At 38.2% G+C, this 18,998-nt stretch overlaps 2 protein-coding genes across 2 annotated transcripts in view; one reads left to right on the top strand and one right to left on the bottom strand.

Annotated features, from left to right (window-relative positions):
* Positions 1-2,205, top strand: part of cltrn (collectrin, amino acid transport regulator) — a 2,989-nt gene extending 784 nt beyond the window's left edge. Inside the window, exons 3-6 of the mRNA XM_008335478.3 lie at positions 681-766; positions 857-973; positions 1,386-1,580; positions 1,835-2,205. Of these exons, the coding sequence (XP_008333700.1) occupies positions 681-766; positions 857-973; positions 1,386-1,580; positions 1,835-1,949 (513 nt within the window). The 3' untranslated portion in view covers positions 1,950-2,205. The remainder of the gene's footprint in view (positions 1-680; positions 767-856; positions 974-1,385; positions 1,581-1,834) is intronic.
* A 5,841-nt stretch (positions 2,206-8,046) lies between these two features.
* Positions 8,047-15,447, bottom strand: LOC103397251 (sodium-dependent phosphate transport protein 2B-like). The gene is made up of 13 exons (XM_025054181.1): positions 15,406-15,447; positions 14,187-14,234; positions 13,955-14,080; positions 13,353-13,481; positions 13,076-13,219; positions 12,863-12,974; positions 12,009-12,204; positions 11,824-11,919; positions 11,254-11,365; positions 10,684-10,851; positions 10,315-10,431; positions 9,678-9,802; positions 8,047-9,465 (listed from the first exon to the last, which is right to left on the bottom strand). Exons 2-13 carry the CDS (start codon positions 14,224-14,226, stop codon positions 9,004-9,006), a joined length of 1,827 nt encoding a protein of 608 aa, XP_024909949.1. The 5' UTR covers positions 14,227-14,234; positions 15,406-15,447; the 3' UTR covers positions 8,047-9,003.
* Positions 15,448-18,998: the final 3,551 nt, after the last annotated feature.

Below are 18,998 nucleotides of genomic sequence, written 5' to 3'. Positions count from 1 at the left end.
TGTGCTAAACACTAAAGCAACATTTCCGTTTTGAAATGGTATATTTTCCATGTAGGCCAACTTTTAACAACATTCCACTTACTTTACTTATTTCTATTGGGGCTATTTGATATTTAACATATTTTTATTTGAATTTTTGGCAACTGTTGCTACATTGTGATTTAAATGTACATGTTTTTATGTATGACTTTTAGTAATTTGTTTTCATACTTTTTAAGTATTTGGATAGATTAATAGAATTTATTTTAGCAATAGTTTCTTCTCTGTATGTTCTAATATTCATATACGATCAGTTCACTTTATATATATTTTTTTGTTTTTATATGCAACTCATGTTTAGTTAACTATAATCAAATTAAACTAATACTGTATGTACAGTTTGTTCTTGCGCTGTAACCTTTAGTTATGGACAAAGGAGTGAAGAAAAGTCTATAACTGCTGTTAAGGACAGAACATAATTCCTGTTTAAAGCAACCCCACATTCCAAAACCGTTTCATTGGAAAAGGTTTCTCAATAAGCAGTGAAAGGTCATGGTTTTACACCTTAAGCTAACCATTACCAGACCATTAACAGAACACAATACAATACAATACTGTAAACACAGGATATCAATAATGTAGACGAAGATATCCAAATCAGCAGACGTGTCACTCTGTCACTAAATGTTTTTTTTTAACAGTACACCTGGAATAAAAATGAAATGTTCCTTTTCCAATCAACGCTGGCTTTTGCTATGAGGACGTCTCACACAGGACAGTCGTATGAGTGAGTCAATGTTACAACAAGTCAACGTTTTCATATGTTACTCTGTAAATGTAAGGTTAAAATGTTTTTTCTGTGATTTTTTTTTACCAGAATTTCAAACATTGTTGTGTGTAATGAGACGGACAGAGTGTCGTTCTGGTTTGTGGTGACTTCCCCAGGAAACCCTACAGAGCTGGTGGAGAACTATATAGTCGAGGAGGCCATCAGGTAATCACATGACCCAGCTGCTGGTGTTCTCTTTCCTGGGTAAACAAATGCAAATGGTAAAATCTATAATGTTTGGACAAACACAAAACGCCAAAAAAGCATTATAGGAACAACAGACCAATATGGCACATTATACTGTAACGTTTTGCCTTTGAGTTAATACAATGTCCATACATGACTGCATGGAATTTATGGTTAATACAAACCTTCATTGTGGTTCGTTGCCCTGGAAACCATTCAAAATGTTCTTTAAATAAGATAAGTTGAGAGAAGAAGAATGACTCCTTTGTTTTAAAGAACCAACCTGAGGTTGAGGTTCCATCATTGTTCTCACATGCTGACAGGCCTTGTGTTCTGACATAGTCCTGGTTAATGTGTACACTTTCCTTGTGCTTTATCTTTTTCTAATTAGGAAGTCCCGACATCGCATCAACAGTGCCTTTCTCCTCACTGATAAGACCCTGGAGTTTGTCGGCATCCTTCCCACCCTCGCAACACCAGTCAGCTATGACACTCCCCCGTGGCTCATTGTGTTTGGGGTGCTGATGGGTATCATTGTTGCCGGCATCATCGTTCTGCTCGCATCATCGATTGTCAAACGCAAACGGTATTTTAATTGCAAAATGAACGTAAAAGTTGCTTAAAAGCTGCAAAAGCTAAAATTAAGGCTAGGTTGACTAACTCATAGTCATAATTCATAAGGATGACTGAGGCTCAGACTCTTTGCTTTCCATACAATTGTTTTTCCAGTTAAATTTTAGCCTCTAACCCAACACTGTAGAAAAAGGAAAATGTCCAAAATAATTAGACTAACCACAAGTTAAAAACTTTTTTTGTAAAATGTAATTGCTTCTGTTACAGCAAAACTAGAAGAACAGATGAAGAGGAGGCTGATGAAGAGACGAGGGTGAAAACTATGGACAATGGTGTTTACAACATGTCATTTTCAGTTGAGGACAAACTCACTCAGATGTGATGTGAGTTTTTGTAAATTACATTGAATGTAAACATCAGATGGTGAAACATGTCATCAGTTTATTTAGTCCAGGTTTTCTAAAATGTGCTTTTAAATCAGACTGACACATAGGTGTCTAGACTGCAAACCGAAATTGTGGGAATAATTTTGACAGTGGTGGGATTATCATGGACTCAGGTCTCAGAGGTTGATTGACTATTGCAGGTTAAAACCTTAATACTTTTGTGTCACTGGTTAGAGATGTGTTAAAAAAATTGTGCTTGAAAAAAAGTCATTACCCACTATAATTAAAAAAAGTAGCGTACTTCTTAACAGTAGGTGATGGTAATGCTTCTGTAGGGGGAGTTGACACATTTAATACCATAGATGAGGACTCACAAACTCTATTTACATATGTTAAATAAGCATGGGGACACAGACCCCATATAAGATATGGATTTTCCATTTTTAGCATCGAAACAATAGTCAACCCATTTTATTCAAACACTATTGACCTACTTTATATTAATTACCTTCTTTGTGATCCCAATTTCTACCACTGTTTTTGACTCTTTTACACCCACAGTTTGAACCATGTTTTAATATTTTGCTCATATGCCTTGGATTTATCCATTTGACTTTTCTTGTCTACTGCTTGGATTTATCCATTTGACTTTTCTTGTGGTCTACTGGATTGCAAAACATTAAAAGTACTTGTAAGTTCTAATAATAAAAATGAATGAAACCCTCTGTTAAGACTGGACTGCCTTCAGTGTTAGTGTTAGAGAATAAAATGGCACAAGACTGAGATATAAATAAAATAAACATGCCCATGACCAATTCTACAATATCAGGGATATATTCACCACATTTAGGAGGCAGCTGAGTGAAAACGAACATTTTTAAGTATCTCAATTACATGTCCTAATTTAAAAAAACAAAAACAAAATACCCAGTACGTTTAAGTTTGTGGATAACTGTTGCTTTACTGCCCTCTACTGATAGGCTGTAACGCTGTAATTTTGAAAAAAACAAAACGATTTCAAACATCAATTTGAGAAAATATTTAAAATCACTGTAAGCACAATCAGATATGACTTCTGTATCAAGCGATGTAAAAATGCTATTGTGTGTGTGTGAGAGAGAGAGAGAGAGAGAAAGAGAGAGAGCAATGGCTACAATTCTAAAAGTCTAATAATTATTTTAAATAATTATCTACATTTTTGTAATCCATATCGGAGTTTCAGAGTGGGATTGGGCAAAGAAGACATTTCATACAAATGTTTACATTTTTTTAAACGTATACTCGGTCCTGATAGAGATAAACGTCAACGGTTACACTTTAGTCTGTACCGGATCCTCTGTAGGTGCTTGTTCCCAGGGGAGCTGTTTTACTTGGACACAAACAAACTAACACTGGAAATAGGTAAGTGAGCTTTATTTTCACCAGTTATCAGTGATAATAAGTGCACCAGCACACACTACAACGCAGTAAATCACAGATTTTGCGAAACATTGATGAACAATGATTAGTGGATGAACATTTATTACGCTTTAAGACTTTCCTGCTATCTGTTTCGAGAGAGTTTTGGAGCCGTTTGGGCTTCGTTCTCTGTTGGAACAGTGACATCTCGTGGCATTATGAAAATAAAGCGCCCAGTGGGGACTGAGACCAGATCATGCACAACGACCAACACCGTTCCGACTCTATAAAACTGCAATTTACATCAAAGACACTTTAAATGTATACTTGTATTTTCCAGGTTTTTATTGGAAAACACAATTTTCAGTGTATAATTTAAGACAGCTCGTCTTTTACCTTACAACGTCCCCAGCGTTTCAGAAACCTGTAGAAGACTGAGGATATTTTTATGATGTACTACTGTATTCAATACTGTATTCGTGAGTGGTTAAATTTAAAGTTGGTGCACATAAGAGATAACTATTTCTTACCTTTATAACCAAAGGGCTTCATCATCATGTATGTTGAAATCAAACTGCAAATAGATAAAATCTGAGGTGACCAGTGGTTCATAAAGTTGTCATAAAGTATTAGAAAATTAATGCCAGGAACTGTGGGTGTGGTGTGGAAGATAAACAGTAACTGGTAATGACTGTTTTTTTGTTTTATTTCCAGTCAGGATGAGATATCTCAGGATTTTGTTGTTGAAAAGAATGATGTCACAGGTTAGGGTTTGGGCTGATTAATTGATAAAGCTGCAACTCCTTGTTTTTTCGCATTTTGGACTGCATGGAATGTCAGCAATGTGTTGGGAGTTGGATGATGAGGAGCAACTCATTCATATACTTGTTTTTTTTAAAACTATGTTTCCATTGAGAAGAACAAACAAAGTTGATGATAGGGAATTAGGTCCTGAAAGTATTTAACATTTACTAATGCATACATTATTTATTTTTAATTATTTATTTTTAATTATTTATTTTTAATTATTTAAATTTTATGGTCTGTATTGTCATTGTACCACGGGGATACAACAAAACTGGGCCTCTGTTTTTAACCCATCACCAAAGTGAACAGTGGGCAGCTTTAAGCACCCGGGGAGCAGTGTGTGTGGACGGTGCCATGCTCAGAGGACCTCAGTGGTGACTTTGTTTTATTCAAACAGAATGTCTAGGCCTTTTTATAATTGTTGGGGAACGAAGACAGTCCTGCAGTGTGTGGTGACTGTTATAATACGTAAGAAAACCAATAAGTCTCTTCTCTGAACTGTCAGGAAACCTTGTTTTTCATAAACATAGTCAAAGGTCTATATAATGTGCTACTATTCTCTGTGTTCACTCTCATTTGACCAGGTTTTTGATATAAGCTAATATTATTTTCTGGAAACCACATTTTACAGCCAATAATTGAAAGAAGACAAACAGCTTAATATAGTTGTGAGCTAATGCTATACAGTTTTGGCCTCCAAGTTTGGACGCTGGGTCTCCAATTTGCTGTACTTTGCCTTCATTGCTACAAAGAAGCCCCACATTACACATACCGTTTGCTATCAGTGGCAGAGAGGTGATCAACATTGAAAAAACAAGAAGAAGACAACACAGGAGAGCAAGAAGCCATGTTGGTCAGGGCTAGGCTAATGAAGGCTCAGAGAAACACTGTTGGTGAGGTTGGTCTGCATCGAGTTAGTGCTAGCGTTGCTTAGATCAGTAAAAGCAGGGGACATTTAACCAGAACATAGGTGTGTCCTGTAAGGCAGTAGTTGAAGGAGTTAAAAATTAAAAGAGAGCATTAGCACACACAACGCACAACACCTGTGAAACAGAAAGTAACGCTGTGCTACGTCTAGTTAAATCAGTTAGATTGAAATGTGTGAAATCTTTTATTTTTAATTGTACTGCATCTCTTTTATTGTACTGTTTTAACTTAAAACATGACCTTGATAAATACTTTGATAAAAAGAGATAAACAGTAGACCTGCAGTGTGGAGTAGTGCTAATAAAGACTGTATTAATCACAGATTGCAGGAGGTGCAATGATTAAAGGGCACATCATTCCAGGCCTTATCACCTGATTAAATGATCAAATGGAAACCTGAAAGTTTCAGCCGATGCTGATTATGTAAGATTACAACCCCACACAGAGTATAAACAGTTGAATAATAAACTGTAGGTGAAGTTCGAGAGAATCAGCAGTGTGTGTGTGTGTGTGTGTGTGTATGCGCATGTGCGTTACAATGTGTGTTTATTCCTTGCTTGTCTTTCTAGTTGTATAGCACCACAGCGATGTGATATTTTTTTTATTTTCCTTCATCATTTTGTCAGAAGTAACAACAGATCAGTGTCTTCATGAAGAGACTGCCAAAGTCCAGTTTTTCCAGTTAACACAGATTATAGCGTTGTAGGTGTTGAACTTATCTCTTCACCTTTAGACAGATGCTCACTGTGTGTGTCTCCATTTTATTAAATAGAGTTGATTACAAGGAAGAATATTTTAGTTCAAAGGATTAAAAAACCTTAAAAAAAAAGCTCACAGTTAAAAACATGTACGAGAATGTACTAGAATATCTGAGAGAATGGCTAGAGTTCTCCCTGGGTTTTCTAGTGACACTGGTTCAGCCAAAGTCAAACATGCAGACTGAGAATTGGATTGGTTGGACACTAGATTGATTGATAAGGTAAGAAGAAGAATGTAGGAGTGGAAGTCTGTTGTCTTTGTATGTGGCCCTGTGATAAACTGGCAGACCTTTAATGGTGTACTTTGACCTTGCCTCTTGACTGCTGTGACTCCAGTACCACAGACACAGGTGGATTATAGATGTGGCTGTTGTAATGTTATCAGGATTCCTGCTCCCAGCACTACTAATTTGACCTGGGCAAAGTCCAAAGAAGGAAATTTGCCAAGGTCAGAAAAACCACTACTACAGAGACTGCACACGTCACTGACTTATTAAAAACTACTGAGTGTCCTCAGCTGGACACGGATACACAGAGTCAGCTCATACCAGGAGCATTCTGAGGACAGCATGAGTCACAAACAGAAACCTGTCATCAAACAGGGCTTTGTTTTTGTTCTAAAGTATGAAACACTGTTTCTGCTGAGCTCAGAGTTGTTGAAAAGTTAAAAGAATTATGGATAAGTATGGGATCAGTGTTGGTGCTTTGTCTTAATAATAATTCAATTCAGTAATAATCAATCAATGATGTCACTGCAGGAACTTAAATCCAAATTATTATTATATTTTTACTTTTAAGTTTTGGATTAACAACAAACAATGACCTCTGACCTTCCAGTCACCTACTTACTGTAGCCATTAAAAATGTGGCCTTGTCCTGGTCTGCATTGTGCTTCAGTTGCAAATAACAAAAGAGACCAACTACTAAATACACATAGGGTACCTGTTACTTCTATGTAACATATTACAAATTCCACTCTGTAGACCTCCAACAGCTACTGATAGTTTGCCTTTGACAGGAGGGCAAGGCATGTGATCCTTCATAAGAATTTCCCAGTTCTTTCCAAGGATAACTGTTTCTGTTTTACTGTGTCCACCCTTGATAAACACAGTTTACTTTAGACAACAGTCAGTGTTTACAGTGTTGGTTTGCTCTATATTACAAGAAAGGGTTCGTAGATTACATATCAGCAGATAGTGTTGAACTGATACCTAGTTACCCAGTTATATCTTTTTAATAGGTTAGCTAACCTTGCTCTACTTTTCCAAGCATGTAGATAGTAGTAATATGGTAATATGAATAATATTATTTACTGCTGGAACCACTGCTGTCGAAACCTCTGTGTAACACAGATCTGACATTCTTTATGTGGGCTTTGATACAGGGCAAGCACCAAGGTGAAGACAGAGAGAAAATCTCTGAGAGTAAACCGAACCAAAGTTACTTTTAATCACTGGAAAGTTACATTGTCTTATCAGCGCAGTAACTTTGAGTCACCTACTGCACATGCTTTCCACACCATTCTCGTTGACTTTAACGTTCTTGTTTTGTGTGATGAGTGCAGCTGTGATTGGACCAGTGTAGACAGCAGTGGAGTGTTTGGATTCACTGGCCCAGCTTTTCACATTTAAAAGATTTGAAAATGCACCAACCATCAAGATTATTATTTTTCCTTTTTTTTTTTGTTTGGGTTAAAGGTGGTTATGAGGTTGTTTAAATCAGGGGTCATGACGTATATCTTACATCTACTACTACAGGTACACCATTTATCAGTGTTTTCCTTATCACTACTCTTTTGTACTCTGATCTCTGCTGTCAACATCATTGTAACCTTATATATGTGTGTGTGTGTGTGTGTGTGTGTGTGTGTTTTCTGTGAAGAACACAGTCGAAGTTGTGGAGCAGTTTTTGGTCATTTAGCCAGCTTGTCTATATACAAATTTGTCTATTCACTGAACTTTAGTATCAAGTCAACTTAATTTTATTTGTATAGTTGTATAGTTTTATTTGTATAGCATATATTTATTTGTATATGTATTGCTCTTATTTTTAAATGACCTTAAAAAAAGGTAATGATGATATTTTTGTGTTGTCTTCATTATCTTCTAATCTGGTTTTGAAAGAATGTCAACCATGAATTTGTGTCTCTAAATAGCATAATGATCGTAAAATAAGTAAAAATGAAAAGAAAAAAATGTTAGGAAAAAAATTATTTTATTTATAATATTCTGTCATAAATACAGAAAGATAATGACATTTTAAATGCTACAGGAAACTTTGAAGGTTCATGTGTTTAACTTACACCAAGAACCCTCGCAACGATATTAAAAATATAAAGATAAGTCTTAATATTTAGAAATGCCCATCCCACTTGAAAGTCACTGGAACAATACATTTAAACAATGCACAAAAACAGCAGGTATATACAAAAAACATCTAGGGCTTCCACTGGTCGGTAATCCCAATCAAAAACCACAACAAAATATGAGTTTTGATGTCACACAAATATTACTGGTGAGATACGTATTACTCTTGGCCGTCCAATGCTAACTCTAGCCATTAGCAGAAACCAGGTATTAACAATGTGACAAACAGTTAAATATTATTAATAAGTGATGTCGATATTTACATTTAACAAAATGCTTTCATCTGTTGGGCTTTGTGCTTCTTTGGAGCTGTCAACGGAGGCTTGTTTACTAATGCTGGCTTCTCTATGAGCCTTATCAAACATCATCTGTTAACCTTAGCTGGAGAGATGTAAACAAACAGAAGATAAAATAAGTGCATTTTACATCGTACAGGAAGTGTAAAGGCAAGAAGCGTGGTAGGCACTAGAAACTCTTCTTCAAGAGCCAAGATATGACTGGTAAACAAAAATAAATTAATTCCCTGTTACCTTTAGGCCGTAGTAGTTTTTAGAAGAAATAGAAAACAGTAATTTTTTTAAAGAATTTTTTTTGTATATAGTAGACAGTTGAAACCAAGCATCCCTTAAACCACCTCTCAGCTCCTGGTACGTAAATGTACATAACAATAGTTTAGTGACATGATAAAAGTAAAGTGACTTATCATTACATCTTAAATTTTCAGGAGAAAATATTAAAGTTGGGTTGATTTGATAACCTGCTCAGCGTCCTCATCTTTTGACAGGGCTGGATTGTCATAGATCTGCACACTGTTTTTCCATCTTGTCCTCTTTGGACTTGCAACACTTGCAGCAGCAACAGCATCTTTTACCGCAGAAGCCCATTGCTGATGTCACCACCCTATCCCACGGTGCCAGGGAGCGCAGCGGTTGTGGCAAAAAGTTCCAGTTTTGTAGGAACTTGGGCAGAAGTCGTGGGCATCGAGATTGCATAACATTGACTATGATCACAAAGATAACCAGCACAATAATGGGCACACCGACACCAACAAGAACCTGCCAGCCAGCGATAGACAGGCCTAATACCGTGAGAGGCAAAATTAGGAAGCACAGTACGAGATAGAGGGCAGCAAACCAGCGATACTGTGCTGTGCTGTTTCCCAGACCTCTGGCCAACCTGATGGGCACCCGCATGAATGGCAGAGGATACCAGAGTATGATGCCCATGATATTGAAGAAGAAATGGCAAAGTGCAATCTAAAAAAAGAGAAGAAAAGAAGAACAATGTTGACAAATGGTTTACTGTTTCCACTAGAAGATACTACAGTGAATCAAGGACTAATGCAGGAGCTCTATATTGAAAATATTAAAACACAGATTCCTGATACTCAGTTTGAATAAATAACTGACATAGCTAAATAAACCACGTTGGGGAACAAACATTGACATCAAATGTAAAAACGTGTTACCTGCAGTGAGTTGGCTAACGTTTCTCCAGGGCTAGCCATAGCAGCGAGAATTGCAGTAGTTGTTGTCCCAATATTTGAGCCCAGAGTCAAAGGATAGGCCCGCTCTAGGCTAATGACACCAATGCCTGTTAATTAAAATAAAAAACAAACAACAAGTTACTGTACATCTTCTCAGCACCGGAAAGTAATCTTTTCACTGGATTTTTTCTGGATTTGAGCTTGAGCTTATTAGGTTTTGTATATGCTAGCTTTGTTTCAGAGCTGTTATATAATCTTTGAAATTTTATATAATTCTTCAAAGATGATATTCATTATGGATTTAATATTTTAGACTTACTTCGACTTATATACTTCTTTTCTTGCTTTTTGAAGACGATGTTTTTACAAGAATCTTCCTTGTAATGTTTTTTCCCATTACATTGTTATACCTTCCTGTTTGGAGCTTGGTGAGGTGTTCGACTTTATAACGCTTTATGTTTTTCATATCTGTGCTAGTTTGGGAGCGTAACGACGCTTTTAGTTTCAAGTTGTTTATTTATCCTGTTTGACCTGAACCAAAGTTTGAAGACTGAACCAAAGACAGAAATAGAAACTGTGGAAACAAACGTAGAGACGGTATGAAGGCGTGCACACTTACCGACAAGAGGAGTAATGGCTGAGGTGAAAACAGAGCTACTTTGTACAATGAAGGTCATCCCGGCTCCCACCATAATTGCAATGTAGCCAGTGACCCAAGCAAATGGGAAGGGGAAGTCTGCGGTCAAACAGAAGAGCAGAATGTCCAGATCAATGTCAGTACCACAAACAAATAGTATCGTCTTCTCTATCGTTCTCTATCAGCATATTGTTTGTCCCTGATCTTCCGGTCACACAGCAGGACTGTCACACCTGCAGGTGAACTCACACCAGGGTATGTTGCTGTACCTGTGTAGCTCATTACATCACGAGCATCACTATCACATTAAATGTGTCGACTATCAAACAGGCCTTAAATAAATACACATACCTGTGTTGAGCACCTTCTTGATCACCACAGCCACCTGTCCTTTCAGCATGGAGTTCAGCAGCTTGACGATTAGGATTAGACATGTACACAGGATGAACAGGGAGAGAGCCAGGAGAATGAGTCCGACTGCCAGGTCTGGCAAATTTGCATTAGCAAATATGTGTTTGCCTGTAAAAGAGAATCACAATAACTTTCAAAATGTTTTTCAAATAGTTTTTGCACTACGATTTGCAGCTTGGTTCAAAGATATGTAAGAATCTGTCTCTAAATGTGATTGCTGAGCTTTTACTGGCCGTATACCATGAGGAAGTATTTTTTAGCCTGAGGTATGACACATGCACGCTTCAGTGATATAGTAAATGGACCCATTGAGGTTGTGCACGAGCCATGCAATGGCATTTGCTGAGTCACTTCAGTGACTCTAGTGTAGCAGTTGTGAGGACATCTGAGACTCATAATGAAAGATGTCATTGTTGTTCGGTGGCTCTCTCCTGTTTCACCGTGCAGGTGATTGTAATTGCTGTGGAAATGTTTCTCTTTGTTCTCCTAAGACCTGCAAGCACAACGTACATCTTTCCAGGTTATCTGTAATAGTTTGATTTTTCTCCAGCCAGGTTAGGTTTCCAGACTCCCAGCAAATCCCACCAGCGGGGCATTCTGTTACCGTCTCGTTCCAGAAAGTCTAAAAGAGACACGAGAGATGATTTCAAAATAACTATCAGTTAATGTATCAAAAATGATGTAAAAGTCCATTAATGTTAGCACTCTGGGTTTTCTAATTATATTCAGGAATACCACTTCCTCTTCAGGATGCTCCTTTCGGGAATCGCCACTGCAAATCATCTGCTTCTTTCCCTTATCTCCTTCACTTTTACCACTACTCACTAGTTTACTGATTTACTTCCTCTTTCACAACGACAATAAACCATGTCGGGGGTCTTCTAACCCAACATTTTTCTTTGCTGCCCTCTTCTGCCTAATGCTGACCTCGAGTTTTACATTTCGTAAACAACTTTTCTTTTCATTCTCCACTGACATGATGTCACACCAAACACCTTCCTGCCACTTGTCCTTAAACGACCCGAACTCGAACAATCCAGTAACTTCCTCTAATACTTGAGAGTAATGTTGACTTCTTACTGTGTTTTTTTTCTGCTTGCACCACACTTTGATCAGACTCTTGTTCCTAGCTGCAGGATCACCGGTGGCAATGTCAGTGATGACAGACTTGTCCAGCTGAAACAACAACAAAAAAAAGAAAATCTGATTTAAAAAAAAATCCTTTGACAAATGAAGTGTCATCTGACTGACTCTAAATTAGATACCTGGATTATAGACTTTGTGAGAGGGTCTGTGATGACTTTGAGCAGGTCTGGCGCATCCTCACCACTCTCAAGGTTGAAGGAGTCAATGATAAGGGCAGTAAGTTTGTAGAGGACGCCTGTGGCCACTTCCAGAGGAAGGAGAACAAGCACCGACAGCCAATTGAAGAAGTCGTGCACTGTGGCGCCCGCAAAAGCCCTGATAATGGAGCATCAGTTAGAAATCTTTCCCCAAAGAAAATGTGTTGATTCAATATTGTATATTATTGAAACCCTGCTCAAAAAATATCTGAAAATGGGACTCTCCAAATGAGGTCCATCTGGGCACAATAGTTACCGTAATTTCCGGACTATTGATTGAATATAAGCCCCACCCACTACATTTAAAAAGAAAAAAAATCATTGTACATATATAGGCAGCACTTCTCTATAAGCCACAGGTTATTTACACAGAAAGATTTCTTTTTCACTTTTAATTAAATAAATGCTTTTTCTCCGAACAGTGCATGTAACACGGCTAGTTACACGTTAGCTCTTTACTCTTTTGGCGCGCCTTCCGTAGTTGAATTACACAGGAGACTTACATTAGCTAACATTAGCTCCGGGGCTATCTCCTTTCACTTTGTGCTTGTCCGCAGCAGAGGTAAACAGAAACAGGGACGTTTCTGGAAGTATCAGTGTTTAGGATCAGCCACACTGAGTTTTAACAGCTGTTTTGTAGATGCAACAACATGGCATTGCCTGGGCGCTCTCTTATTTGGCTTACTTTCTCCAGTTTATTAGACCAACATACTGTATATGAGCCACACGCTACCTTAATCAGTTACTGTTATTATATAAAGCACAGGGATATTTACCTGCGGAACTCGTTACGATCGCCTGCCTGCATCATAGCAACAATCGTGTTGGTGACAGATGTTCCAATATTGGCTCCCATGATGATTGGCACAGCAGACTGAACCTCCAGCACTAAGAAAACAACCATTTTATTCTTACATTTTCTTTTTTCTTCTCCCTCCTCTGCTGTCTTTTTTAGTTGTGTGTGTATCTATGTTAGTGTGCAGGCTTACATCCAGATGACACCATGCTGACCACAATAGAGGAGGAAGTGCTGGAGCTCTGCACCAGCACTGTTACTAACACTCCAATCACTAAGCCGGCCACAGGGTTGGACAACACCACGTTGTCCTGGAAAATGTCCCCGGCAGCTTTACCTGTACGCACACACATTCACACAAGACAGTTTTGGTGAAACACATGACTAGAAGTTTGTTACATACGCATATGGTTGGTTGGCACTGTGTGTAGATGAAGTACAGTAAGTAAGACAAGTACAGTCTACCTTACCTCCAACAAGCTGGAAAGCAGAACTCAGAACATCCAGAGAACAGATGAAGAGATAGAGGAGTCCGAGCAGCAGAATCAGCTTCACGATGGCCGCGAGAACCCGCAATATCTTCCCCTTCGTGTCCAGGTCTGTGGAAAGAAAATTCAGCCTTAAAACCAGATGGAGATTTTGTCAAATCCTCTAAGTTCAAATCGTTGACCTTGTATCTTAAAGACAACCCGTTTCACCTTGCACCATCAGTGATGGCCGCTACTGCTCATAGATCATCAACTATGTATGTGGAATACCTGGTAAAATTTGTGACATAACAGTGTAAAAATTCTACCTCATTCTGTAATAGCTAATGGTTAGCTTTAGATCCTACCTGGGCTGGAACCAAGCTACAGAGATGTGACGCTCAGGAGAATGTTATTTAGATCACCTAAAAGTCCCTGAATCAAGGCTATTCATTGCAATGAGGTGCAGTTAGCATTAGAACTGTGAGTTGGCGATTACATTGTGAAAAGAACTTGTGTTGTTGATTGACTGAGCAGTGCTGCATAAATTCAACCCAACAACCTGTATTGACATCTCATACGGTGTCCATCCCCTCATCACTGACCTGACCACTTGACTCCGGTGTCTTTGAGTTCCGGAAGGTCCCAGGGGTCTGATTCTGAAATTTCATCGATCAGATCCACAGTGGAATATGAGGGCAGCATGTGCTTTTGTCCAGCAGAATCCCCGTCTTAAATCACAAAGAGAAAATGAGAGAGAGAGAGGAAAGAAAAATGTATTGAATCCTTGGGTCAACGTGATGTTTGTAGGAGTAGCTGTTATGCATGAGGACATACCAAGATGCGGAGCTGAATCCAGCTGTGGCTTGGGAGCCATTTTTGTATCTGTAAAACATAATTGCAGATCATGTATGACTATACGGAGAGGGAAACATGTATAATTGGTTTTAAATTGCGCCATGTCTTAGACTTGTAGAATAATCATATAGTATTCATAACACACAGATAACATTAACTGAACATTACAGATAAGAACATTTAAAGACAAAAGTCATCAAGGCACCACAGGCGAAATGTTACCTTTTAACTTATCTCTGACTCTGATCCTGGAAGTATGAGGCTAAAATGTGTTAGTGGTTTACTTTACTTTACGTCAGCTGGAATATCTTATTTTAATCTAAAGTACATTTCTGAATACGATACTATTTTACAAGTTCACAACATATGTAACAAAATTGTTTCCCTGTTAAAAATGGTGATTTTTCTCTGTACAAGGAAATGTCATTATCTGTGTGGCTGATGATACTGACTCAGGGGACCTCAGTGACTCAGAACAACCCCAGTCCATAAAAAGAACTAATTTACCACCACCAATACAGATAAACCCAAAGTACTTTGCGCCTGATGTATTACTTAAATGCACTACACATCATTGACGCAGACAAATCAACGTAAAAAAGTCCTTTTTTTTACTGCAAGCAAAATCACTTTTGTCCATATGCTGTTACCTTTTAATTCAAAGTGCCCCACTTTTCAATTCATTACCATATTTTGCTCATACAGTAACTGCATAAAATCAAGCAATTAATCGCAATAAAGTATAATCTTGGCCTGACAGTAGTTAAAACAAATAACTGATTTAACTAATGAAGAGAGACAGTGAATTTCTTAGCCTGAGTTTCTTGAAGTAGTTCAGTTTAAACATTAAACATAAATGTTTAGAAATAGGCAACTTTTTCCAACTCCCTGTATGTTTTCATACAGTTAGTAATTAGCAAAACATTGGTACTATGTAGGAATAAAAAAAGGAAAATTACAAGGTACAAGGTACCATTGTCTCACCAAGAGTAAAAACATTTATGAGGTAAAACTGTGATACCTCATATGATGTGATGCCAAGTTTTGACTTTTGATAGGCTCCTGTAGTATAGTACAGTAGTACAGTTTTATTTTTTGTAAATATTAAACGGACCTTACACCCAAAACATGTTGTACAAATAAAACACATTTTTTAAAAATAAAGATGGTAATGTTTCATACCCAGCCCAGAATGCACCTGAATGCACCAGAAAGACTTCTTCCTCTCTTGTTGGTGGTTCACCTGTTACTCTAAGAGTGAGTGAGCTGCTGCTCTTATAGTAGTCTGCAACCCCCACTCTCCCACACCCATCCACCCACCCACCACCCCCCACACACATACACAGAGAGAGAGAGAGAAACAGAGAGAGAGAGACTGCTGTCAGATTAAAGGTCGGGCGTATTATGTGCAAAGTGAACAAGTGAGCAGAGGTTCAGGTAAAAGTTGGCCACTGGGCCGCAGTATAAAAACTCTCCATCCGGAGTCCTTATCAATCCATGTGTCCGTTAAACTAATGATTTAGCAGTTTTATTAGATATGACAGGATGGACGCTGAATCAACCGCCTCAAACACTTACATTCCACATGTGACCCCTCTCATGGCCTTGATCGTGTTACTTTTAGCCTGTAAATACTGTAGCCCTGTGTACTGTCATCAAAGTTTTACAAAAGTCACACCTGGATTTGTGTTAGGTCAATACCAGATGCAGATTTGGTCTGGAAAATTCTGAACGAGGTTCTGCACATTGTTTGCAAAGCTGCTACTTTCTCCAGTGCAGTTCCTTCTCCTGACATTCCTTTGATTTTTGCACGTGGTTATATCTGCTTCATTAGGTTTACGTTTATGACGCTGCCCATTAAAAGCATCTGTCTATTTCAGCAGTGCTGTGTCTAAACATGTTTCTTCTCTCTGGGTTCCAGTCCCTCCCATGTGTGTCCACACCCGTTCATCCACCTGACCCTGCCTCCTGTGGCCGCCTCATTTGTCCTCACCTCTTTCTCATTAACTTCTCCCCTCGTCGGTTTAGAAACCTGCAACTTTTTTTCCCCCATCTTGGTTCTTTTTGATGTGAGCAAACCATCGTTTGGTTTCCTTCTTCATGAAGTGTTGAACTGCTGTACCATTGTATATTTAGTCATTTAGAACGTGGGTGGCTGGCTCAATGGTTGTTGGTCATCCTCACTGACGTCAATGCTCATGCACTTTGTGTGTTGTTTTTGTTTTTTTGTTTGTGAAAAAAAAAAATCATCAGAATAATTCAGTCCCCCTCCTCCCCCGAAAGAAGTCTTTTCAGATGGGTTTTTAGTTATGGATCCTTAATATTTGCCACTCGTGTGCGGCATTAACATCAACCCATGTTAATGATCCAGTCACCTCGTATGTCTGGAAAACATATTCCTTGTTTTGCTCAAAATGTTTAATTAGGGGCAAACGTTTAAAATTCAATGCGTGAACATCCCATCATTTAGCGGTGACGTTGGAACAGTCTGGACCGAGGGTCACGGCCATGTTGACAGGATGTCATTTCAGGAAGTAGTCGTTCGCTTTCAACCCTGGCTGTGTGTATTGGAGTCTGTGTGTTGTGTTTGCATGGGTGCTTTCCACATTCCAAAAGCATTAGGTTAATTAATATTTGACAACAGGATGCTAATGTGAGTGTGAAGACTTTTCAACTATCTTTCTACAGTTTCATCTGTATGCATCTATGAACCGTTCAAGTATATTACTAATCTCTGTTTTAATATGAAGGGTTAATGTTATTTGTTGTTTTAATTGTTTTAATTATTACAGGTATTATTATTGTATTAGTAGTAGTTGTTGCTGCTATATGATTGTTTTTACCAACATTTCTCTTATTGCCGTGGAGTTGACTTTGTGCCAACATCAACCTAGTGACCCTTCTTTTATAAGTACACCATTAAAGATGTTGTGATTATTTTACTGTGGTCTGGGAGTTGCTTGTTTAATTTTTAACTGCTATTCACACATATCAGTAATGTGTGGTTACAGTCCTGTTTTGGCCATATCTCCTTCTCATAAACGCAGAATAAGTGATGGACGTTTGATGGGTTTGCAGAGTAAGATGATATAAAAGTATGGGGGCGGGGGCTGATTTGCACGAGTTCTGTAGTGCTCATATGTTTTTTTTTATTTTGCTGTCACAAATTGTGTGGAGGCTATAGTATAATTAAATTGTTTCTCCTTTAAAAAAACGTAGGGAGCTGAGAACAATATTTTAGCTTTTGTTGTTATTAAAGATGTAACCTTTTCTGGTGTGCAGATAGAAGAATGGTAGAAATGTTGACAGAGGTATAGTAGGTGATGGTGAGGTAATGGGTAGGTGTCGTGTTGGAGAGAGGAATGCAGCAGGGCAATGACCAGTGGACGGACGTGGTCTATACCTGTTGTAGTGACAGGAATGGGACAGAGTGTCGCCTCCTGGACTCAGTCAGTCGACAAGTAAAGCAGCGTGGATTTGTAGCTTGCGTTGTTTGACCAGTAGCTGTGTCTTTGGTGTGACTTAGAACAGGGGAAATCAGCCCCCAGCTCCAAAACCATATTGTGATGGGGGCCATGTGATGTTCACAGGGGGACTGTGTTGCATTTGCCAAGGATCTGCACATACATTCATGCATATATACATACATATTTAATGTATGTATATATGCTGCGGTGGTCAGAAATATGTCCTTATGTCCATGTCTGCTTTTAATTACACGCCCTTCCTTTTCTCATAGAAAAAAAAACAAACTAACGTCTGCGTGTCACTCGTAGCAACACACTTATGTCATGTGACACAAGATGCAGTCACATATCTGCCCTAACGAAATTACAAAATAAAATAATTTTGTATTTTACTGGTTAACTGGGTATTTACTAATAACAATTTGACTCACAAAACAAGTTATGACCAGAAGTGCTTTGAAGCTGAAAGAGTAAAAAAAGAGAACAGTGTCAAAAGCAAAGCTGAAGGCTGATGAGTTGCATATATATTATAATATGATAAAGAATAAATACATCTGTATATAATGATGAGTATGATTATAATTGTTGGTGCTGTTGTTGTTGTTGGAATTATTATTATTATTATATGATAGGTGCTAAAAATATATCACAGCAGTGATTATCAAATACATTTCGTATTTATCAGTTGGGTTACTGACGGCCGATCTGTTAATGTTCACATCGGTTCTCTGGGCTCCTGTGCAGCAATTATCATAATGATTTTCTTGCAACACAATCAGTTCCAATCATCTTTTGGCCTCTGACCTTGACCTCTGTGCAGTATTACAACCTGTTCTAGCTTTGAGGCATGCTCATCTGCCTAAAAGGAGGAGTTCAAGTTGACAGTTCACCTCGTCATTTATTAACTAACCTGTGTGGCTGGAACCAAGACATGCTCTCACCCCGTGTAACTTCAGGAGTCCTGCATAAGCTGACGGCTATCCATCTGACCTTTGGATAAAAGCTTTAAATGCTCCTGCTCCACCCACACATTAATCCAAATACTGACGGTTGAGGAGGTAACTAGGTGAAGTGAAGTGAAGCACCTGACTTTTAGTTTAAACACAGACCTTCACCACCCTGTGTTATATGTCCCAGGCCACACTGGAGGATATAGCAAATATTATGGTCAACTTTTAGCATTTTTCTTTAGCTAAATAGAATATGTAAATTATTTTAAGGGCAACATGCACTGATGAATCTGACTGAGGATTTTAATATTTTTGATGCCATTATTCATATTATTATGATTACCATTATTATTATTATTATTATTATTATTATT

The sequence above is a fragment of the Cynoglossus semilaevis genome, chromosome 2, assembly GCF_000523025.1.
Source record: "Cynoglossus semilaevis isolate Cse_v1.0 chromosome 2, Cse_v1.0, whole genome shotgun sequence".
In the NCBI taxonomy this organism is placed as follows: Eukaryota; Metazoa; Chordata; class Actinopteri; order Pleuronectiformes; family Cynoglossidae; genus Cynoglossus; species Cynoglossus semilaevis.
The sequence above is the reverse complement of the archived record's forward strand: the minus strand, read 5'-3'. Positions and strand labels throughout refer to the sequence as shown.

Coding starts and splice junctions, on each gene's coding strand:
- LOC103397251 (XM_025054181.1), bottom strand. CDS start 14,226: ATGGCTCCCAAGCCACAGCTGGATTCAGCTCCGCATCTTG. Junction 11,920..12,008: donor TCACAAAGTCTATAATCCAG/GTATCTAATTTA, acceptor TTGTTGTTTCAG/CTGGACAAGTCTGTCATCAC. Junction 9,803..10,314: donor AGCCATTACTCCTCTTGTCG/GTAAGTGTGCAC, acceptor TTTAATTAACAG/GCATTGGTGTCATTAGCCTA.